Here is a 25628-nt window from a genome sequence, read left to right as displayed (position 1 = left end):
ATGCCATCTCTGCTTCTTGTGACTATTTAAAAGAGTTCTTTAATAATTCAATGAGTGGTATAGCAATGTTGTAGGGGAAGGCTAATGTTGTAGGGGAATGCCAATTCAATATAAGTTATGATATGCCTAAGATACTCCACTTATTTTGTTGCTATGACAGACTTAGAGTGCTTAGTGAAGAGAGAATTTTCTTTCAGGATCTTTAAAACATGTTATAGATGTCCATGTGAGCTTGTAGAGAAGAGCTATAAATCAATATATTATCGTGGAAAAATAAAAACAAATTTTCTGAGCAAGTTTTGGAAGATGGTAACACAATTAAAGTTTGGAAGATAGCTGGAGCATTATAAAGGCCAAATGACATCACTTTGAACTCAGTGGCCAAAATAGGTCTAAAATGATAATATTCAATATCAATGTGGTGAATTCAAATTTTGTGGTAGCCCAATCTCAAATCTAGCTTGAAAAACACTCTTCCTCTATGTAACTCATCTAATAACTCTTCTACAATGAGAATTAGATATTTATTCTTAATTGTGATATCATTCAACTTCCTGTAGTCCACACATAACCTATATCATTTTTCTTCGCCAAAGAATAGGTGAAGAAAAAGAATTGTGCCTGGGTTGTATTACTCCCAAATTTAGCATCTCTTGGATTATATTTTCAACCATAATCTCTTGAGTATATAGGATCTAATAGGGCCTCAAATTAGGTGGAGGAGCCCTTGGTTATAAGAATGTGATGTATTGGGACCTTGGAGGTGATAGGTGTTCGGGTTCCTCAAAAATATCAGCATATCAAATTAGCAATTCTTTAAAAGAGGATAGTACAATAGCTTGAATATGTTTAGAATTTATAATAAAGAGTTACCTAATGTATATACAATGCCCTTTAGACATCAATTTCTAAAGAGAAGTACCTAATATTAGTTGACAGTTTGAATCAGATTGGCTACTAACCCACTTAAGATACACTTTTTTCTTCAGAATGTTTTAGAATGCCTTCAGAAGCTACAAGAAAGATGGTCAATGAAAATTGTACATTAAGACAATAGTTGTAAGCACTAGTGGACCCCATAAAAACATAAGAGGTATTTTTTTATTTTTAAAGTATTCATAGAAATAGTATATATTATAAAAACCTATATTGATATCTTTCTTTATTGTAAAATATCATTGCTATATATGGTCCAGCTAATCCAAATACAGATAATGCTAATTCTTCATCATCTAGTCATACTACTCTATTTTTTATGTAATATTACAAATTCCAAATTCCTGAATATGCTACCTAGCTATCTATTGAAAATATTTATGAAGCGAACCAAGTTAGGTTGGATCATATTATGGGGACATTAAGTTTAATGAATTGAGTCTATTTATCTTTTCATTAATTCATGATGTAAACCCTCAAGACAAGTTTTATTAAATAATATAAGTTATTAAGGCAAGCCTAATTAAGTCACGGAAGCCCTTAAGATAAGTTTAATTTAGCCAAGTAAGTCTTTAAGGTAAGTTCAATTAAGTCTTGTAAGTTTTTAAGACAAATCCTAATTCAAGTCATATCAGCCTTTAGGAGTAGTCCTAGTAGGACTCATTGTACTCGACCTCTATATATAATGAGATTTGACTACTTTATTTAATCATCCATTTAAGAATTGAGAATTATATTTTAGCCTTACACTGTCTTAGGAGTAAGAATAAGAGTAACCTAAGATTAGAAAAAAAAATTTATCGTAATCTATGAGTAGAAGTAAATTAATCTCTCTTCATCACCACCATCGTCGCTCATCTCTCTCTCCATTTTACTCTATCTAGAAATCCACCACCTTCCATCCTCTCCGTCAATCATCATTCACCTAATTGAAGCCAAAATTCCCTTGTTGTGGTTTACTTCTAATCAACCCGCAATAATTTGGTATCAGAGCTCAAGTACCCTAAGCTAGTTCATAACAATATTATATTAGAGATGACTCTTGTTGTCGTACGACTCAGTTGGTCCATAACAATTTTGTAGCCCAAGTACCCTTAGGCTGTTTCATAACAATTTTGTATCAGAGCTGACCCTTGTTGCAGTTCGACTCAGTTGATTCGTAACAATTAAAATTTTTTATAAATTAAATGCTCATTCATTAATCTACATGTTCAACACAAAAAAAAGGGTAATGGGGGCAACACATTGGTGTGAATAAGGTGATTTCAAAAAATCTTATTTTTGACTAAATATTATCATTTATTTTGATATTTTATTATGTGACTAGAAATATTGATATATATTTCAAAACTTCATTGTGTCCATGTGGAATTTTATTTAGTAAGAATACACAAACAATTGTTGGAGGTGATGATGGCTCTTACCGAAAATTTAATTCGCACTCTTGGATCTATAGAGATAATGAGGGATGTTGCTGGACAAACTATTACATCTCTACTCATCTTGTATGTCATAATTTCTTCTCTCACATTTTTCATATTTCTTTAACTTTTAGTTTAATTCTATTTAATTATTTGCAACTAATTATTTTTATATTAATCATATTATGAGATAAAGTAGATCTTGGCCGATTCAAGATCTAAGAAGATCGAGTCAAAGCATGTTGTATTTTTATTTTTACTTCTTTATGATGAATAAATGGTCATATACAATGGTGAATTAATATGCAATTATTTGATTTTCTTCTTTAATTTTAGATGATTGACTTACCGGGTTGACTTACTAGTAAATACATTATTTTTTTATAATTTTGGTAAAATAATTCACTTTTCTTATATATATGTTTTGTGTATAAAATTGATTGGTGGTTTTGGTAAATTTTTAAACTAGTTCACAGCTTCTCCAATTTAAAAGTTTGCTGTCAAAATTTACAAATTGTTTGTAATTTATTTTGTTGTAAATATTTAATATCGATAATATCACTAAATATCTATTTTTTTGACATTTCTAAATGCTAAGAAAATCTATTTATGGATATATTAGAATGTCGCTAATAATATTTGCTAATAATTTTCAATGTTCTACAATTCCTTTTAGGAAATTGTAATTGTCAAAACTATATTTGTCGGCGATTGTAAATGTCTATAATAGTTTTATAATTGTTAGCTATGATAAACTTTTTGAAATTTACATAATATCATTAAATACATTTACCAATGTCAATAAATAATTTAAAAACCCAATGTTTATAAATGTTCCTAAATTCTTTTTTCCAACTAATATATAAATGATAGAATATATATATACAACGATGTTTATAAATGTCAATGAATAAACCTTTGTTACCTTTCGATAATAAATATAAGCAAAAGGAATTGTTGACACTATAATTAAAGGCATTTTTATAAGTGTTGGGAAAAGTATCGTAATTATCAGGAAAGTTATTGGTCGATATTTAGGAATTATCTCTTCAAAGTCAAATAGAATACGGCCATAACTATAGTGACATAAAGACGATGAATGCACTAAGAAATGCAATTGTTATCTCGAATACTATAAGGATCTATGAAACTATGTGTACTTCTACTATCCAATAGTATGTAGATTTTCCTTTTGTTTAACACCCCCTTAAAGCCAAATGGTTTGAGGAGAGTTATGACCAGCCAGGGCAAGTAGAGATATCTCCATAACTGAATCAGGTTCTCTTCGTTCTCTTGTATGTCAGATTCCAAGTAAATCATATACAATTATTGTTGTACACATCTACGCTCTTTCCTATAGACTTCATCACAATTATAGCAAAGACCCTTATCCCTTCTAGAGCTAGGCTTTGAAAGAATTGCTGCTTGCTATCGGTTAACAATAGGGAGATTGAAGAGTAGAGTAGTAGGTGCTCAACCAATTGAAGCAGAACTAGAATTATTGCTAGTAGTAAAATTAGAGGCTAATGACTGTTGGAGAGTGATAAGTAGTCAATAAAGGTCAGGGATAGGAAAGTGGAATTATAGTTGGTACTTTCTTCATTCAATTACTCGAATCCATGACATATTCTTACATCTTAGCAAAGAACACAGCTTGGCGAAAAGTCTGCGGATGGAACATGTGAACCATTGGCTGAATATAATCTCTCAGACCACTAATGAAGCTCTGGATAAAGTATTCTTCAGTGAAAAATATGTTCTTAATGAGCATTAACAATTTAGCTCCTCAAATCTCTCTTGATAAGTTGTGACCGTGGTCTCTCGTTTAAGTTTTTTTCCCCTTATTACATTATCATATCCCAAGTCATCAAATAGCAAACGTATGTCCTACTCAAATCTATCCCAATCCTGCTTGTGTTGTCCCTGTTGGTAATCCTAAAACCAAGACTCAGCCTTGCCATCCAAAAACATGGATGCATAGAGGACCTGCCGTTCCTCGGGAATAGCTGTGTATACAAAAAAATCTCCTGCATCTCCTACACCATGCTCTTGAATTGTCACCCATTAAGTGAGGTAGCTTGACCTTAGGAATTTTCAAGGCACTACCAGGTCCACCGATATCCCTAGGTTCAGATAGTTCTTCTCAACTGGCATGTGGTTGTGTAGATGATTTGGATGAACTGTAAGGGTGGACTCCCAAAGTTTCACCATTATCTGCCTCATTTCCTTTCTCCTACATCTCATTTAACCTTTTAAAGAAGACTTCAATATGAGAGCGTACCTGAGCATGGAGGTGATCCATGAACAACTTCATTCATTTCGAATGGGATTGAAGCTACTCGGCCAGATCTTTGATTCACTGCTCATTCTTCCATGACAGCTCTACTAATGTTGCCACAAAGGATAATTGACAGCTCTGGTACCAATTTTAATGATCTGATATCAAAAATATTCCCCTATGATCCACTAACGAGAACAATTAACCTTAGATTTTGGCTTTTCCTCTTCCTCAAGCTGAGAAGAGAGAGCTTCTATATTACGGAAGATGGTGGTAATTACAGGAAAAGGATTGTTCGCTTTACAACATAAACTCGTATCCATACTCTCTCTGCTTAACTGACTGAACTTGGACCCTAACTAACTCACGTGCTACGCACGTGATGACTTAAGGGACTAATATGAAAGACAGTGAGCTGATACAAGATGATTTTATAAAATTGCAGTCCCTCATACTATTGATGTGGAATTTGAGTGTAAATTTCCACTTCTTCTCCAATGGTTTGCTCTGAACATGACATCTATGGACTAAATAAGTTCGTTAAGAAGATAGGGATAATTAAACTTAGATGCTCTGAGGTATTTATTCCTTGTGACTAATTACAAATTTTCTCTTTCATTAGTTATTCATTAAATTTTTCTGAGATTTTTTCTTTTTGCAAGCATACCCTTCAAAAATCTTATATTTGCTTGTTTGCTCCTCTAAATTTGATATTATATATCCTACAAAACACACGATATTTGTATATATACCCTTTAAAACTCTTATTTTTTGCATGAATACCCCTCGAAGTTGACTAACTATAATTTAAATAATTTAGACATAAAAAAACAAAACTATCATTATTATACTTTTTATAATTTTTTCTTATTTAAAGATACTTTTGTCTTTTTTCCATTAAATTATTCAAATTTAGCTTCAAAAGTAACTATGTGAGTATCTATACAAATAACATATGTTATATATATATATATATATATATATATAAAGTTTAAAGGACATATAAGAAAATAAAAAAAATTTGAAGGGCATACAGGTAAAAGAAAACAAAACCTAATTTCTGCTAAAAGATGTCATATGATCAATTTTAAGCCTGGTAGGAATCATTTTACCCTCATTTTAGAGGGAAGAAATAAAGTAAATTGTGGATAAGATGATCATTTAACATTTTCTATCGGATAAGAAAATATAATTGAGAATAAAATATCATAAACAATAAATAAGAAGATTTCTATGTGAAAATGAGCGATAGTTCGAGACGTAATTAACTCTGAAACACATCACTTCCTAGAGTATATTCTGAACAAGCACTGTTTGATGAATATATTTATACCTAGCAGCATTGGGCATCATCTAAAATGTGTATATCTCTAGGTTTATTAAGAAAAAGTAATAATATATATCAACCTGCCTCTCTGGGTCTCGGTCTGGATAAAACATCACAAACATTCATCAACAATTCCTTCTGTTACCTTGAAAAAGTAATCTTAACATCCAACAACTATCAAATAATAATGTAATAGCTTTTCATATAGAAGTAGAATTATGACAGGACGAGAGAATTCGAGTGACCCCTAAATATGGACATTAAAAAAAAAAAGGAAACCAATAAATCACTATACCCGAGATAAACATCTCAATACCTTTTGAATTCACAAAAGGCGACTATAAAACCTCTAATAAGTAGTATGACTTGTGAACAACTTAGGGAACGAGTCCGTATAGAGGCCTGAAAATTCCAGTTAACCATCATTCCGTAGTTACAATGTTGAAAAGAATAACATTTACCCCTCCAATCTCAAAGCGCTCAAATTTACAAAAGAACAATTAATCTTGGAGTTAGCTCCGAGAATCCTGTACTCAACAAAATTCACTATACATACCAGGTAGTAGTACCAGATATTTGCCGCAAGCACCGGATCAGTTAGTGACACCAAAGAGATTGAATAATGAGGCAACTTACTGAGCATCTCGACAAGTTAGCAAGTAGACTTTTCGAGAAGTTGTGAAGAACCAAATTAACTCGAACCAGAGTGAACCAAAATGCAACTACAGTAATTCCTCAAGATTTGCCACTAGTAGATCGTTCCATGTATCTGTTATTCCAGGCAAGCACCAATGCATGCAATCCTCATGTTTTTTCCCACCTGTGACCGAAGGATGAGCATCGGCTCTGAACTCACTCATGTGGGTGATGTCCAGTACATGGAAGCTTGATCCATTGAGGGCCTTGAACAAATGCTGGTTCACTGAGCGTGTCTCCATGTTTGTCCCATTATTCTCCAAAGCAAAAAGTTTGTTTACCTAAATAATGTTTCATGTAAAAAAATTAACCTTAAAGCACTGGAATATGCAAATAGAAGCAGGAAACTATTCCTGCATTGATGAATTTTAAAAAGGTTATGTTGACAATGAAATGGAACTAGGACTAATTAGTAATTAAAAAAAACAAGTGAAATTAGCAGGTTAAATATAATATAAGAAAGCTGAATTACTGTTCATGTACTCACATTAGAAAACGTCAATCAGTCCAAGAACAAAGATGCGATAAAGTTCTTAGCTTTAGCAATGAAATAAAAACATCAATACAAAATTTATAAGCAACCAGATACTAGATAACAGAACAACAGTAGCCAATAAACAGAAAGAGTTTAACAATATAACACATCATGTGAGTTCATGAGAACCCAATAAAACAGACACAGAATCCCACAGTCAAGGGCCTAATCAAGAATAGCTCATAGAAGGGACCAAGTGGACATGCCACAGGCGGCAGCTGCACAGCACAGTCAGCATTGCAATAGAACTAGAGTGGCTTACTGGGTTGGATATTTGGTAGTCACCTCTTCCACCTCAAGGTTGGCACCATGATTGCTAATATCTAGCTGATTTCTGAGCATCATCAAAACCAAAGTTCTGTTTCGAAGCATGAATCACTTAAGAATGAAACATTAATTGGCCCATACCTTAGCAAAGCTCTCATTGTGTTCTATTTGGTAGTTTATTGACACAATTAAGCATACCCTTCTTATTCAACAATGGCCGTGCCAGTGGCACATGCCGTCCCATGCCACCATCGGCACGGCACGTGCTGGTCGGCACGCGTCGGCACCACCCGCCGTGCCAGTGGCTCACTTCTACGTTTTAATAAACTTTTTAGGATATTTAAAGATATTTTTCGATCTTCAATATGTCAATCTTTAGTTTTTGGTTTAAATATATGTATTAAAATTTTAGAACCTATATTATAATATTTTATCTTTAGATTATTTTTGTAAATAATATATTTTATTAAAGATAAAGCAACAGTTAAATATAAATAATATTCAACACATACTATGACTGCAGACATTCATTAAAACTAATATTAATGATTGAACACTCCATAATATAATTGAACATATAATAGCTTTCATACAAATAGAAATATTGTAATTCTCCTATGATATGATATGAATATTATATATGCATGGGAATGAATGGCACCAGCACATGCACACCAAAAGTATATGTAAATTATAAATATAGAGTATAATAATGGTGTTCTGGCTCTAGTGGGTATGATTGATATGATAGTAATTATAATAAACTCTTATCATCTTGTGGGTGCACCTCTCCTAATGTTCTGCTACCTACAGACTCAAGTTCTATGTAAAAAAAAATACCTCTCTACGAAGGTTGTGTACAAGGACGTATGTCTCATCTCCATTATCACCGCCACCAGATTGAGTCTCGTTATTATCACCATCACCATCACCATCACCATCACCATCACCATCACCATCACCATCACCATCATCATTATCATCGATAGTTTCATTATCATCAATTTTATCTAAGTCTTCTAAATAAGCAATTGATCAATTGATTTGGTAATGACTGATGAAAAAAAAAATTTTAATTAGCTCCACGTGGCACAATGACTGGCACGGGGCCCTGCCAAATAGCATACAGCCGTGCCAGCCCAGCACGGCACTCGTGCCGGTTGGCATGCTTCGGCACAGGTCGGCACACTTCGGCATGGGGGCATGCCACTGGCACACCCCGTGCCAAGTGCGGTGCCATTACTGGTACGACAAGTGCCGGTCGGCACGAGGTGTGCTGATGGCACGGCCATCCATGCCCTTATTACCCTCTGACGACTAGTTAGGTCTGAGTCTGAATATATCATAGTTATGGGATCACATATAGCATTCTGATATTTCAGTTAGATCCCTTCAAGAAACAAAATCTAGCCACCAACATCTGGTTCAAGGCGAGTGACCAAAGATTAGTCAAGGAAAACAAAGCCAGAGAACGTGAAAGCATGCAAAACCTTGGGATATCTATAAAGGAGCATTGATTTGTTTACTGGCAGGAGGAACTGCCAACATAGCGCTTCAACAACACCTGATAGTATTCTACTATATTTGAGAAAAAATAGACTAATCACAATTTTAGTCTTGTTCAATGATCGGAAACATTCGTCGTTGCCTTCTGAGGTTTAAGTGCATCTCATATTAGTGGACACAAGATTTCTATGAGAGAGTGCTAAAGAGGTCAAAGTAATTACTGCCTTAACGCTAAGACCCTTGCAACTATTAGTTTATTGGTCTTCATATTTGAAACCTATTTGGTAAGCTGACGATGAATATAGAAAGGATTTACTTGTATATTACTAGTTCATTAATGTTATTCTACTTAGGATCAACCAATGAAAACTGATCTACCAACAAGGCAACCAGGACTAGTCTATTAGTCTAATCAATTCTGTACTTAATGACAAGACCAGAAGTTTACTATCCTCACCTTAAACTATTAATGATGTTAAAATGCATTGCTTTATTTATTTCATATCATAATAAAACATTGGAATTTTCAAGTTGTGATTTTCTTCATACTGATGTGTCTTGGTTGATCAATGTTTGCTCTTTTCCCCCAGAACATTCAAGTTGATGATCAAGAATTGTTACTTATACTAGTGAGACTGATTCTTCAAAGAATTATGAAGGTGTCAGTATCAGTACCAAATACGAATAGTATTACAGACAGTGCCTCCTTTGGATAATATCAATAAATTCCAAATCGATTTCACCACCTGGTAGCTACAATGGTCTTTTCTGCTTTCTTCTGATCAGTACAGCAATAGCTCTTTGATTAGGTAATATATCAGCATTACCTATTTACCAAATCCCTGATTTTAGGCCTTTTCAAATTGATTCATCTGTGAAATACCATGCAATAGGCATCTAGCTATTGGTTACTTCAAAGTGATTTTGGAAGGAAGGAAAGGATCCAGTCACTTTGGAATAAATTGAGTAAGGAACCATATGAGGTAAATATTTCATGTACAGTTTGGATATGTTGAGAAAGCTCACCTTCAAATTGGCTAAAAAGTAAAAGTTCTTACCAAGGTTTCTTTGCTATTTGGCTATTGATCAACTACATCAATAATAACAGTAAAGAAATATACCATGAAATTGAACAGAAATCAGTCAATTACTCTATGAAAGCTCAAGTAGCAACACAGCATACACAAAAAAAAGGATAAAAAAAAAATACAGTTACAAACCAAAACATGTTCAGTTGTTTCAGATAGATATAATAACAGTACGTTCAGAGCCAAAGATATATAAAGAAGAAAAAGGAGACCTGATCAGGTAACAAAGGTTGTATACGTCGGCAAGAACCACCTTCGTTCCAATCACCACCTTCAAAGTGCCGAGGTGATTGTGTACGGAAGAACTTGATTGTGTTAGTGTTGACCATTTTGTCCACGTATAATATCTGTTAAAAAATATCTCTTCAGAAGAATCTTTTAAAGGAAGAAGATATATACATATATGCAAATATGTGTGTATATATATATATATACTAATATAACTCTTTTTTGGGAGTGACACCTCTATGAACATTTAGGAAGTGTTGTCCCCCAGTAAACTTCTTCAAGTGCTATTTGAGTTTATTTCCAAGTGTTGAGACATTTTAATATGACATGACACCATCTTTTGTAACATAACACTTTCAAAGTTTGTTAAGTCCTATCAATTGAACATCAGTCACCAGTGATACATTTACCCTTTATGAATAAATGTAATATTATTGGTCAACTATGCAAAGCAGATTAGAGGCTTTAGTTCTACCCTTTGTTTGTTCTATCAACTAGCTGGCCATAAAAGAAGCTTTTGGGCCTCCCAAATTTTGTTATCCTAGCTACGTTTATTAGAAGAAGGCTGCATACTTCATGAATATGTCATAGGTAGGATAAACTCCATTTTTCAGGAAATAGAAGCATTTCACATAAATATTATATATATAAATAATTTTATCAGAATTTCACCTAGAGGATCACACTCAACAATTTAAATATTACTTCTAAAAATCCAAAGATCTCCTAATACATGTCTATATGAATCAAGCATATAGTTAGCATTTACAATTACACTAGTTCTTCAAAAAGAAGTTACACATGTAAGAAAATTACTACATCAAAGTTAAATTTCTCAGGTTTTACTCGACATAAACTCATTAGCAGGAAAATAATGGATCAACAATCATTTGATTATAGAATCTGAAAAAAACTTGCAACCATACCATGTGCTTTAAAGACAAATCCATGCCACGTTCTGGGGGTAATGGAGGTATCACTGGCATGCCCTTTTCAAAGAAAAGCATTGGCGACTGGACTGGATCAAATTTTGAAGGGGCCCACCACCTGATTTATCAAACAAGGAAAGATAAAAAGTGGATATGAAATATACATCTAGGTATAATCTAATGGAATAACACATAAAGACAGCAGAAACAGAAGAATCTAGAAAATACAGGTATGGTTTGAAAGTAAACTATTAGAATTTACTGGATAACAGAAACCAGAAACAAGTGAAGTCACTCAGAGAACTTTGTTACTTAGCATCCTAGAATAATTCTCCATCATGATACTTGCCAATACCTTAGCCACATTTCAATATATAAAGTATCACAGCAGCAACTCTAAAAGAAACTAAGTTCACAAGATCAACCAGAAAATTGATTTTAAAATCCACAAAAGCTTCTTCAGTACTGGAATCATAACTTCTAACCTAGCAATTGGTTACACACTTAAATTGATGAAACATAGAATCCTATCCAACCTAAACCAAAAGGATAATCTTTAATAGAAACCACGAAAGACGTTAGCTAAGTATCCTAGAAATCCATTTTGGTTTTAACTCACAGCCAAGTAAAGAACTACTTTAGTGGTCCTATGAAGGCAAATTCATCTTGACCTACAACTTTTTTACTCAAGTGGCATGTCACAATGAAGTTTTTTGTCCTATTTTGTTGAAAATGATGTAAGAAAATCAAGAATCATTATTGTAGCATACATCAAATGTTGTCATCTATTATTTCATGTTTTTCATTCTACATTTGCCTTCTACTGACACAGCACTAGTGTCAGACCTCAGCTTCATTTGCATATGCATGACTAAAGCCTAACTAGAATATTTGTTGGTTGCATATGTTTAAGTCAAGTCCATCAAGGCTCATGAAAACATAATGCAACTGATATAGATATTTATATCTATATACAAATCTTCCATTATATTAAAGTGGAGATCCTTCAATCATCTGAATTGTACTAGTGTCCCTTTCAAAAAATTTCTTGACAAAAGTTTTATGTTGGCTATCAAGCTACCTAACACAGGCTATCTCTATCAAGGTTTCAAAACTTGATATCAGGATCGACCGTTAGAAAAAAAAAACCGTACCGGAATATCGATTATATTGGTCGTCTTGACTGCTTGTATCAGATCGGACTATTTTTAATTACATAAAATTCTAAATATTATTAAAAAATACAGGAAAATTTCTAAAAATTTAGAAAATATAACAAAAAAGTAAGAAAATAAAAATTAGTTATATATGTAAGAAAATAAAAATTAGTTATATATGTAAGAAAATAAAAATTAGTTATATATGAAGTCTAAAAACTGAAAAAATAAAAACTCACTAAAAAACTATGATAAATTTTTACTTAAATTTGACAAATTTTTTATACTCGTAAATTACTACTGTAAAACAATAATGAAGAGCGTTACAAAAAGCGACCGCCTTAGCGGGGAAGCACGTCGACCGCCCTGTCAACAAGAATGGTGGCCAGGTTGCCTAGGCAAACTTAGCAAACCACCAAGTCACATGACAGGCCAAGTGGCCCGTTAAATGTTTTTGCAAATCAGCCCGCTATAGTAATGGATTTGGACATCGGGTCAGATCTTCACTATTTGTTAACTCGTTAACCATCTAAACAAACTAACACAATCATTTTTCTCTCCTCATTCTTGATCTGAGCCCTAAAAACTTACCCTTTCGATTGTCTCCCTCCCTCGACCTCCCTCGATCATCTCCCTCCTCTCGATCATCTCAGAGTGGCAACGAAAGTCAACAATGACAAGTGAGTATAACCAACTGGCAGTGGCGAGCGAGGTGCCTCTCTTTTCTTCTTCTCTTTCTTCCCTTTTCACTCTCAGTAGCCACCTCCCAGTTTAGCTGCCAAGAGTGAAAGACCAACAAGGTTTTTTTCTTTTTTTTCTTCTCTTTCTCCTTTTCACCGACGGATTTCTTTGCTCCCTAGTTTCTTCACTGCTACAGTAATTAACACTTAATTACTGTATCAGTGAAAGGGTTTGATTAATTAACCAAAGAAGCAGGGAAGCAGGGAAGCATGCTTTGCTTCTCTGTCTGCTTCTTTTCTTTCACAATTTCCTGATTTCTTAGTGGTAATTGATTAATGAATAATAATTATTGCTCTAATAAATTTGCTAATTGCGAGAGAAGAACAATGTTAGTAAATTTAAATGTTGATTTCTTTGAATTCTTTCACTGTCGAACACTCGGAGTCTCAAAGTCTCGGGCTGTCCTGACGAATTTGTTGTATTAGTTTTATAATTAGTAATTAGTGTTAACTTGTTAACTTGTTATGCTAGAAAAATCAATTGCTAATTAGTTTGCTAGAGAAATTAATTAATATTATCTATAATTCACTAATTCTTTCGTTGTCTTGAATCTTGATTCTTTAACTTTGAAATGTAGATACCGTTCTTCTTTCACTGATATGCATATGCTAGTTAGTTTGTGAATTAATCAATTACTTGCTAATTAGTTTGTGAATTGCCCAATAGACTCAATTTTATATACAGAGTACAAATAATCAGATATGACCACTAATTCATCTCAAATAGCATCTGTGGCTAGATCTACATCATCTGAATATTTTGTATATATTGGCTCTAATAATCCAAGGTGAAAATACAAATACCTTCCTAATAAAAATGATGCCAACACAGTGAAATGTAGATTCTATAGGAAAGTTACTAAGGAAAAAATTAGTAGATTCAAAAGTATATTGCTCATATTATTGGTGATGTTATGCCTTGTCCAAAAGCTAGTGATGAGACCAAAAAAAATTAAGGATCATCTAGAAGAGAATCAAAAGAAAAAGAAAAAAAAATCAAGAAATGCAACAAAATTAAGGGTAGAAGCAACATATTTAGAGAGAATGAAAATTTAAAAATTTTAGATGTTGGAAGGAAAAGATTAAGGAGTAGAAGTCCTATAGATAAATTCACCTCTATTGATCCAAAAGTTGTAGTTAGAGAGTGGGAAAGATGGTACAAGCGACATAAAAGATTCCTTTGTAAAGGAGGAAAGAGATAAAGTGAACGACTACTTAGCTTACTAGGTTTACAAATGTGGCAGCTCTTTTAATGTCATTAATCATAAAACATTTTATATATTGATGGAACAGTTGGTCAATATAGCCCAGGATATAATACAATTTCTATGCATGAATTGTGTGAGACACTTTTGAAGAAGCAAGTAGCTAAAACAAATGATGATTTTGAGAATCACAGAGTGGCATAAAAAAAATGAGTGCTCAATTTTGACCGACACTTAGACAGATCAGAAAAGAAGAAGCATTATGAATTTATGTGTTAGTTGTCAGCTAGGGGTTACCTTTCTACATTTTGTTGATAGCTCTAAAGACTCATACAGATGAATACATCCATAATATTGTTCTTGATAGTATCAAGAAAGTGAGAGAGAAGAATACTCTTCAAGTTGTGAGTGATAATACTGCTGCTAATTTAGCAGTTGCATGATTGCTAAATGATAAAAATCCTTACATATAATAGGCACCTGCTACCTCCACAAGTATACAAATCCCATCAAGGTCGGAAAGGAGTCAAAATAGGTAATGTCATTTGGGTAAGCAAATCAGATTTAAATTTAAATTTTCACACTATCTTCAATGCCTTGAACAAAGCCGTGGTATCTAGATAGTGAGTGTTCTAGGCATATGTTAGTAGATAAAACTTCATTTTCCAAAATTGAGCTACAATGGTGGGATTGTTACTTTCAAAGATGGTAATTCATCAAAGGTGGTTAGAAAAAGGCACCATAATATCTCCTGCTTTATCTAAACTAGATGTCTTGTATGCAAGGTTCCAAAAATCGGTATCGGGATCGAGATCGGTCGTCCAGAAAAACAATACGTATCGGCCGTATCGGCCGCCTGTATCAGATCGGACTATTTTAATTAAATAAAATTCTAAATATTATTAAAAATGTTGAGAAATTTCTAAAAATTTAGAAAAAATTATAAGAAAATAAGAAATAATAATTACTCACATATAAAGCCTAAAAAATAAAAATCTCTCTTCCTCCCTCTCTTCTTTCCTATCCCTCTAACTGTTAGTCTGAAATATCCATCCTCTCCCATACTTTTTTTTTCCTATCTTTCTCTCTCTCTTTCTCACCCTCTTTTTTTTTTATCTTTCCCTCTCCCTCACTCTCTTCCTTTTTCTCTCTCTCTCTCACCCTCTTTTTTTTTTAATCTCTCTCTCTCTCTTTCTCTCTCTGACAGCTGCTGCAGCTAGCTGCTGTCACAGCAGCTGCTGTTTGCTGCAGCACCCTCTGCTACTGCTGCAAGCCGAAACCAGCCGATCCCGATCTGTTTCGGTCGATAGGCTAAAAGAAAATCTTCCCAATATCAGTCAAATTTGTGAAACTCATCATGTCGTTCACTTTTCTAAAGAAAAATGCATCATCTTAGATGCAAAAGGTAAATCTATTTTTCATGGTAGTCGCACTACAAATAATTGTTATGATTTATTTCCTTTCAAATTAGGTGTCACTCTACTGTTCATGATGAAACTGAACTATGGTATCAACGACTTGTATATGTTCACATGTGAAACTTAGGCAAACTGGTCAAATATGAGATCATCTGTGGAATTTCAAAAACTGAAAATTATTGAGAAAATAATTTTCGAACCATGTCAACTTGGGAAACAAGTAAAAATTTAACACAAGAAAAATGATATGGTAGGTACCACTCGACCTCTTGAATTATTGCACATGGATTTGATGGGTCCGACTATAACTGAAAACCTTGGAGGTAAACGTTACATCTTTTTTATGGTAGATGACTATTCTCATTATTCTTAGGTTACTTTCTTACGTGAAAAATCTGATGCATTGGAAGTTTTTTAAACTATTTGTTTGTAGATACAAAATGAACAGAGCACCAAGATTGTCAAGATCAAATCCGATCATGGACGAGTTTTCAAGAATGTCAAAAATTCAAACTTCCACAATTCTCTAGGGATCAAACATGAATTTCAGCACCAAAGACTTCTTAGCAAAATGGCATCGTAGAAAGGACGAATTGGGTTATATAGGAGATGGCAGGAGTCATGCTTATGCTATATGCCAAAAAGATTTCTCAACGGTTTTGGGCTGAAATAGTCAACACTACTATTCATGTAATTAATCCTGCATATCTCAGGCCCGGATCAAAGGAAGCGCCATACGAAATCTGGAGGGGAAGGAAACCAAATTTGAAATACTTTTAGAGTATTTGACAACAAACATTACATTCTAAGAAATCATGAAAATTTGGGGAAGTTTGATTCAAAGAGCCACAAAGGAACTTTCCTCAAATACTCAACAACAAGCAAGGCAAATCGTGTTTTCAATTCTCATAATTCTACTATTATGGAATCTTCTAATGTTATTATAGATGATGTGTCTTCTAGTCCAATTGATCAGATCAATAATATTTCCACAGATTAACCTATGCCCGCCGTCGCATGCCTATTAAGCATGCAGAATGGTTCCACCTCCTACTCAGGGCTTCAAAAGGTCTGTGGAGCGTTACATTTTGGAGGCCTCGGCCAAGGGCCCAAAAATGGGCCCATGGGCTAGTTTTTTCTCGCACAGGCTGAGGCAGGCGTTGTCTGCACGACGTGTATTGGTTGAAGAGAACGCAATTTCTTTGGACCACATCTCTATTGAATTACAATTGGTGGATTTATTTACCACGCCTCTAGATGTCCAAAGGTTCGAGTTTCAGACTTCACTAAGGGTTTGCGCATATGAATAATTCCATAAGGTGCATTAGCTAGGGGGAGTTGATTGAATATTTTTAATTCATACTAATGTGAAACAAATGGATCGTTAGGATTCTAGGAACGATGATGGTGAAGGATAAAGAAAAAGAATGGGGTTTCACACCTCCATTGTCAATTAGAGTTTCACACCCAAAACTCATATTGGAGATCTCAAAAAAATTCGATTTCTTCATTAACACCCGATTAAGTAAACAATTGGCCTATTTATAGACCTTACAAATGATAATAAACAAATAACACCCTAAACAATTGCGAAAAAGCAAATATAACTCTAAACACCATAAATAGCAAATGTATAATAAAAATACTTGATTTAAGGCTAATTTCCTAAACGAGAAACTGCACTGATACATGCACCTTTGTAATATATCAGTGATGTCCGCATCATACTCTCCGAGTGGGAGATAACTCAACTCTGTCGAGTATGTCCCCTGCAGCCTTCAGGTTGCTCCAATCTCACAGTTTCCTAGCATCCCAAGGTACTTCGATTAAGCCAAATATCATCAGATTCAGGGATAGGTTTCACACCTCCACCCTCAAGCAAGGGTTTCACACCCAAGTTTTTCTAATGATAAAAGTTATCCTTAATGAATTTGTTGGAATTCTAACGGAAATGAAGAGCCAAAAATGAAAATTTCACAAATTGGGAATATTGTAGGGAGAAGAAAATAAAAAAAATAGGTAGTTAGGTAGAGGTTTAGGAAAGGTGGGATTTGTTGGGATGTTGAGAAAAAAAAAAGAAAATTTGGTAGGAAATTTAGGGAAAGAAGAAATTTATTGGGATTCTATAGCAAGGAAAAAGGTTGATTACTTGATTTAGGTGATGATGGACTATTAGATGATACCCGAACACTCCACGTTTGGTTGAATCTTGCTTCGCAATTGCGGAATGATGACTGATTCTTCTTGTTCCTCTACAACGGCAATCTTCTCATGCAATAATGATTTGACATTCGTGATGTAAGTGTCGAATGAAGGACAAATGTAGAGCGACATAGAACTTGGAAGGCGGGCCATCTATATACAGTGGAATTGGTGATAAAGGTTGGGGAAGATGGGTAGCATGGAAAAATTAATGGGCGATGGAGATAGAAAATATGGTTTGGAGAAAATTTGAATTCTAAAAAACTATTGCTCTGATACCAAAATGATGTGAAATAAATTGTTAGGATTCTAGGAACGGTGATGGTGAAAGAAAGAGAAAAAGAATGGGGTTTCACACCTCCATTCTCAATTAGGGTTTCACACCCAAACTCACATTGGAGATCTCAAAATAATTATATTTCTTCATTAACCCCCGATTGAGTAAACAGTTGGCCTATTTATAGACCTTACAAATGACAATAAGCAAATAACACCCTAAACAATTGCAAAAAAGCAAATATAACCCTAAACACCATAAATAGCAAATGTATAATAAAAATACTTGACTTAAAACTAATTTCCTAAAGGAGGAACTGCACTAATACATGCACCTGTGTAATATGTCATTGATGTCCGCATTATATACACTATTTACAACTACATTTATTTAGATTGACTTCTGCAGTTTTAATAATATTATTTTCCAAATTAAATGGCTATGTTTACCTATATTCAGAAGATTAGGTTATCTTTAACTCTTGTTCATAATACTGCTTTTCTTTTTTTACATGCATCTCAGATTGTTCTATAGACCTTGTCCCAGCATTGTTTGAAAGATAACAATAGTTGAAACACGTTTATTAGTGAATGCTACCCTATTTCATTATGGGGCTAACAATGTGATGGTTAAGTTATTTTTTAATATCCCAAGATTTTAATCGTTGCTATTAATTATTGGGACATCTCATGGTGCTCATTGTTTATATTTTATTAACATCTTGATATCAAATTTGTGCTGGTACAAGGTCCGTTGGAAATTTGTGATGAAGCAAACACGTTATGCGCCTGATCTTTAATAATGACAATCCAGTTTAATGAAGCTTGAATTGATTGATGAGTTAGATTGTTTAACTATTATTTTATTTGCAATTCTATTCATCATGAAGCTATGAGCCTTTGTTCATGGTCCCTTTACCTTAGTAATTCTGTTTTAACCAATTAGTGATATAAAAGACTTAACTGTTAATTTAGTTTCCTTTCCTATAGTTTTCGTTGTTTTGATACTCTTATGTCAAGCTAGAATTACTAGGAAAAAATAGATGGTGCGAACATCCCCCTCACATTAGGCTAATATTATGATTATTCAAATAAAGCAAGTAATCTAGTTGGAAGTTGATGTCGCATCACAAAAACCAATATCGACAATCAAATCCGAAAACAATAAATCTCAAACTTTCCAATTTTGTCAATTTTGTACTTTTCAAATATAATCAAAAGTACTTTAAATCAAATAGAAATATATTAGACGCCAATTAGAGATGTCAAAATCAATCAAAGCATCTTGAGATCAAATATTTTCCTATTATGCATGATATTAAATACTAAATTCAAAAAGGATCCTATCGTACACTAATATGCAAACTAGGTCGACATATAAGCACCCTAAGTCAAACAAACCTATAACATATGCATGAAGATAATTTAGATTTGCAATGATGGTTTTCACACTTACAAGGTAAGGTAACCCTTTTCTTGAATCTTATAAAAAACATGCTTCATGTAAAATATTTTTTTTTTCAAAAGAATTTTCTTTTCTACTTTTTCTTCACTTTGTAAAGCCACAATGAATCAAGATTTTCTTTAATGCTCATGTCAAAGTGGCTTTCACTCTTATCCTTCAAGGTACCTATTTCCAATGCAATTTTAATCATTTTCTCTATCATGCAATTACAGCAAGGTATTGGTCAATCTAGTATGATAAAATATTAACATTATACAACCTACTAAAATTTGAGGATAATTTGAATGAATTTTAAACTTACCATGCATGCTCTCCAAATCAAATGCTTTTAAACGGGCATGCAAAATCAACCTATGAGAATAATATATAAATTATTCAATGAAAGTATAATGATCAAATATGAAAGTAATCAATGTGACTGAAAAAAGTAAGTTTCCATAAAAATCTTTATAGTATTTTTAATTTTTCAGATTTCTTTTGTATTTTATGAAAATAAGAAATTGAAAAGAGACACATCAATAAGGAAACTAACCTAAAAAAAGATAACAAGTAAAACAAAAAGATCTTGATAAAGGGATATGTCAATGAAAGTCAATCAAATACAATAAAATCCACAAAATCTGATCAAGTCATGAAAAGATATGCACTAAAAAATTTCATGAAAAGACAATGAACGGCCAAAAAGTAATGACATGAAAATCTGCCCAAAATCCAAAGGTATGTGATGTCCGCATCACTGACATATTATACAGACGCATGTATCAGTGCAGTTCCTTCTTCAGAAAATTAGTCTTAAGTCAAGTATTTTTATTATACATTTGCTATTTATGGTGTTTAGGGTTATATTTACTTTTTCGCAATTGTTTAGAGTGTTATTTGCTTATTGTCATTTGTAAGGTCTATAAATAGGCCAACTGTTTACTCAATCTGGGGTTAATGATGAAATAAAAAAATTTTGAGATCTCCAATGTGAGTTTTGGGTGTGAAACCCTAATTGATAATGGAGGTGTGAAACCCCATTCTTTTTCTCTTTCTTTCACCATCATCGTTCCTAAAATCCTAATGATTTATTTGTTTCACATCGTTTTGGTATCAGAGCAATAGTTTTTTAGAATTCAAATTTTCTCTAAACCATATTTTCTGTCTCCATCGCCCATTAATTTTACTGTGCTACCCATCTTCCCCAACTTTTATCACCAATTCCACCGTATATAAATGGCCCGCCTTCCAAGTTCTATGTCGCTCTACACTTGTCCTTCATTCGACACTTGCATCACGAATATCAAATCGTTATCCCATGAGAAGATCGCCGTTGTAGAGGAACGAGAAGAATCAGTCATCATTCCAGAATTACGAAGCAAGATCCAACCAAACGTGGAGTGTTCGTGCATCATCCAATAGTCCATCGTCACCTAAATCAAGTAATCAACATTTTTCCTTGCCATAGAATCCCAACAAATTCCTTCTTTCCCTAAACTTCCTACCAAATTTTCTTTTTCTTCTCAACATCCCAACAAATCCTACCTTTTCTAAACCTCTACTAAACTGCCTTTTTCTTTTCTTTTCTTCTCCCACCAATATTCCCAATTCGCGAAATTTTAATTTTTGGCTCTTAATTTCTATTAGAATTCCAACAAATTCCTTCTTTCCCTAAACTTCCTACCAAATTTTCTTTTTCTTCTCAACATCCCAACAAATCCTACCTTTTCTAAACCTCTACCAAACTGCCTTTTTCTTTTCTTTTCTTCTCCCTCCAATATTCCCAATTTTTAAAATTTTCCCTCCCTAAATTGAAACCAACCCATTGAAATCAGCTCCAAGCCCAAACCCATTACCCACCCAACCCAAACTCACTCACACCTATTAACCCAAATACTTCCAACCCAATCTAACCCCATTAAACCCAAAACCCGTTAATCCAAAAGCCAAAAACCTATTAATCTAACCCCTCAACCCGTTAGCCATCTTCATCCCCAATCTCCTCTCACCTCACACTGAGCCCTACCCCAATTCCCCAATTCCTTTCTTTACTAGACTCCTCATAACCAGCAACTTCTCCACCGACGTTGTCACCAACAGTAGTGCTCTCCACTGATGCCGTCATCACCAGTGTCGCTCTCCACCTACGCCAACATCGCCAACCCCACTCTCCGCCATTGCCAATGCCATCTTCTCCGAGCTCCGCCGCCTACCGTCGCCTGCTTGCAGCCGCCAACCTATATCCATCACTGTCGCGTCCGCATCGACTTCTTCTCTCGTCCCTATGATCGGTGTCATTTCTAAGACTAAAGACAAGCCTTGACATCATGAAGATTTGGGTATGAAACCCTAGCTTGAGGGTGAAGGTGTGAAACCTATCCCTAAGCATGATGATACTTGGTTTGACTGAGAACGGTAAGAGCCCGATCGACTAGAGAAGTATGAGAAAAGTCTCAGTCCACTGTTCGAAGTCACTAAGGATAAATCTTATCATTAGAAAAACTTGGGTGTAAAACCCTTGCTTGAGGGTGGAGGTGTGAAGCCTATCCCTAAATCTGATGATATTTGGCTTAATCAAAGTGACTTGGAATGCCAAAAAACTGTAAGACTGGAGCAACCTAAAGGCTGCAGAGGACATACTCGACAGAATCGGGCTCTCTCCCACTCAGAGAGTATAATGCGGATATCACTGACATATTACACAGGTGCATGTATCAGTGCAGTTCCTCCTTCAGGAAATTAGTCTTAAGTCAAGTATTTTTATTATACATTTGCTATTTATGGTGTTTAGGATTATATTTGCTTTTTCACAATTGTTTAGAGTGTTATTTACTTATTGTCATTTATAAAGTCTATAAATAGGCCAACTGTTTACTCAATCGGGTGTTAATGAAGAAATAGAATATTTTTGGGATCTCCAATATGAGTTTTGGGTGTGAAACTCTAATTGAGAATAGAGATGTGAAACTCCATTATTTTTCTCTTTCTTTCATCATCATCGTTCCTAAAATCCTAATGATCCATTTGTTTCACATCAGTATATTGCCAACATTTTATGCTGATTTCTAAGAAAAATATTAGATATTATCTGCACAAAATTTCCATATTTCATTCGTCATGACATTATAGAATCATCATTGAAGGACATGACTAACTCAAAAGGATTTGAGTACAATGCATGATTTATTTTCCTAGCAAAATCTTAGATAATATTTAGGACAAGGAAATAGAGAATTGTAACAGATCCACAAAGATAAGATGATTACCAATGTCCTGTATTAAATATAAGAATGTGATGAAAGCTAGGCGCCTCAGCCCATGTATGTTCAGGAATGTCAACATCCACTCTATAACCTTGCTTGTATCCAAGGGATTCCAAGGATCCTCCATTAGGACTTGCTGACCACCTACAAATATAAGCAATATAGCTTAAAACTACATTAAACTAATAAAGGAAATAAAATCTGGTTATAGGCCATACTTCCATAGCAGAATGAGGCTCCTACAGATGGACTGAAGTCATGCAAGCATAACCTTACTTACACAGACTCAACTGCAGTAACAAACAACTTAAAGGAAAAGCATGACAGAATAAATTCAAGAGATCAGTTTACCCTTTCTGAAGAGACGAAAAGAAGGCAACACTTATTATTTGGATATTATATATGTTTAAATAGGATGTAATTAACTCAACATGACTAAAAAATAAAAAAAAAATGACTTTTTGAATTGTCAATGGCTGCCTACCTAATCTGTTTACTAAGAAAACTTTAAGCTGATCTCATTGCAAATTGGCTCTCCCTTTGCAAAAATATGGTTGCCAAAAGACCACCTACCATTAGTTGACATTAATATGCCAGTACATATGCCCTCCTTAAATTCTAACATTATACCAACTAAAATGACCTTCTCTTTGAGATTATTTCTTTCATTAATAGTTAAAATTATAACGACCTAAAAAGAATAGCATATGACAAGAGCATTTTAGCCAAGGGTATACACATATATGTGAAGAAAAGAACTATAAAGTGAATATTCGTAAAACTGATTGTATCAAACGGCTACTAGTAGTAGTTGATGTTTCACAACCATAAGTAGAAGGCAGCAAGTAGATTCACAAATTAGATCATCTTAAACTTGCTTCTACACAATAAATCAGTAAGGTTATGTGAAGCAAGATCCCATCCCAAAAAGTCTTCCTTCAGCTCTTTAACCATTTCAACTTTGAAAACATTTGTTAGTCAAAAGTTTATAGTGAAGATGAATTCAAAGAAAAACTAAGCAAAATATGAAGCGAAGGTATGCATAACTCAGAATGCAGATCATTCAGCATAACATTTGGTGAATTTAACAAGCTTCTCCATGTTAGTTCAAGGAAAAAGATTTTGTTGGAAACTAATAAACTATTTCCAATCTCACTTCTTACCTACCATAGCGTACCAAGAGGTTGGTCCGATGGTATGCCACCGTGAGGTTGTAGCGCAGAAAGGTGAAACCCCGGTCCGCTCCTACCGGGCGCCACTTCTTCACATCACCACTTGCTCCTCTCAGCATGCAAACCAGGGACACAAACATATTCCTGTTCAGCGAATCACCCACAAATCCTACACCAAACATCAAAATTACAAATTTTCCATCAAAATGAAAACAACATTAATCAGACTGGAATACTTTCATCAGAAAAATGCAATCCTTTACAGTAGAAAAAAAGAATTACCAATATTGGTGTTCTTATAGCGTTGAAGAAAGAGAATGGGATCAAAACGAGGGAGGTGACAACGTGAGGGCTTCCACCGCCACCGGACGAGATCCTCGCCGTTCGATTTGTTGCCAGCGATGCAGTTCCAACCCTTGAAGATCTCCTTGCAGGTGTGATCGTACCGGGGGATGACGGAATCCGGGTCCCGGATCCAGGTGCCATCAGAGTAGTCGCACGAGCTCGGAGCCGCGAACCGGCTGCTGGGATTACCAGTCGAAGGGGAGGAGGTTCGTGAGATGGAGAAGACGAGACAGAGAAGAGCGAGGCAGAGAAGAGGAAACAAATACGAGATAGTGGAGGGGAAGCGCCTCCGTGAGGTGCCTCCCACCGCCATGGACGGTGGGCAACTCCAAGACCACGGTGGACGGAGTGGAGGGGGAAAACGGATCAACGAGGAGAGTTGGTGTAGGATTGTGGAGGAAAGAGTCGAAACGAGGGCTCGAGGTGGAGCGCCGTGCCGGCGTGCGGAGGTGGTGCGAAGTTGCAGAGTTTTTTTTCTTTAATTTTACCAAAATAGCACCGTTGCTAAATAAATTTAGGAAAATAGTTTGCAGCTCAAACGTATTACCAAAATAGGTCAAATTAACTGTAATCCAACTTAAAACACTAAATCGTTTGGCATTTGGCTTTTTGCCTTTTAAAGAAAAATGCTGATTAGATAGGCATTTTCTCTGAAAAGTGAAATACTTATGCACTTTTAGTTAACATTTCACGAATGTGATTGTAGTTAAGCTTTTTATCTGCCTAAGAACTCAGATGTATTACAGAAATGAAATGTAAAATGCTACAGTTCAGCATTTCATACTTTTATAAAAACGCTAAATAATTCAGTAGTTTGGCAAATGGAATTTTCTACGTTTTACAAAAATGTAAAAGGATGTAAAACGCTAAATAATTCAGTATTTCATTCTTTTATAAAAGTGTTGACATTCGGTGGTTTGGCACTTGGAATGTGATATGATATCCCCTTAGATTAAGATTTGATATATCCCGTTTTTATATCTAGACAGGATCTAGCACGGAATTTTAGAAAAGGATTCCTGAATATATAGCGGTCGGATTAATGTGAAATTTTGATAGGTCGTAGCTCTGGAAAGGAGCTTTTGAACGAATCTAATTTCAAGAGAATCGGACGGCGGGATTCGGAGATATCATAGATAAGTGGGCGAACGTCAGGGAGTCCGTTCTTTCGATCCGTGGATGGAGACACGGGTTC

General features: G+C 34.5%; 1 protein-coding gene across 1 annotated transcript; it reads right to left on the bottom strand.

Moving 5' to 3' along the window:
• Window positions 1-6139: 6139 nt before the first annotated feature.
• Window positions 6140-24992, bottom strand: LOC140758649 (protein trichome birefringence-like 13). The gene is made up of 6 exons (XM_073094890.1): window positions 24371-24992; window positions 24080-24257; window positions 22920-23060; window positions 11209-11329; window positions 10267-10401; window positions 6140-6939 (listed from the first exon to the last, which is right to left on the bottom strand). The coding sequence occupies exons 1-6, from the start codon at window positions 24744-24746 to the stop codon at window positions 6685-6687; spliced, it is 1206 nt and encodes a 401-aa protein (XP_072950991.1). The 5' UTR covers window positions 24747-24992; the 3' UTR covers window positions 6140-6684.
• Between the last annotated feature and the right edge of the window lie 636 nt (window positions 24993-25628).

The sequence above is a fragment of the Typha angustifolia genome, chromosome 4 (genome assembly GCF_048772165.1).
Source record: "Typha angustifolia cultivar Huaian chromosome 4, ASM4877216v1, whole genome shotgun sequence".
Lineage (NCBI taxonomy): Eukaryota > Viridiplantae > Streptophyta > Magnoliopsida > Poales > Typhaceae > Typha > Typha angustifolia.
This window is presented reverse-complemented; position numbering and strand designations above follow the sequence as displayed.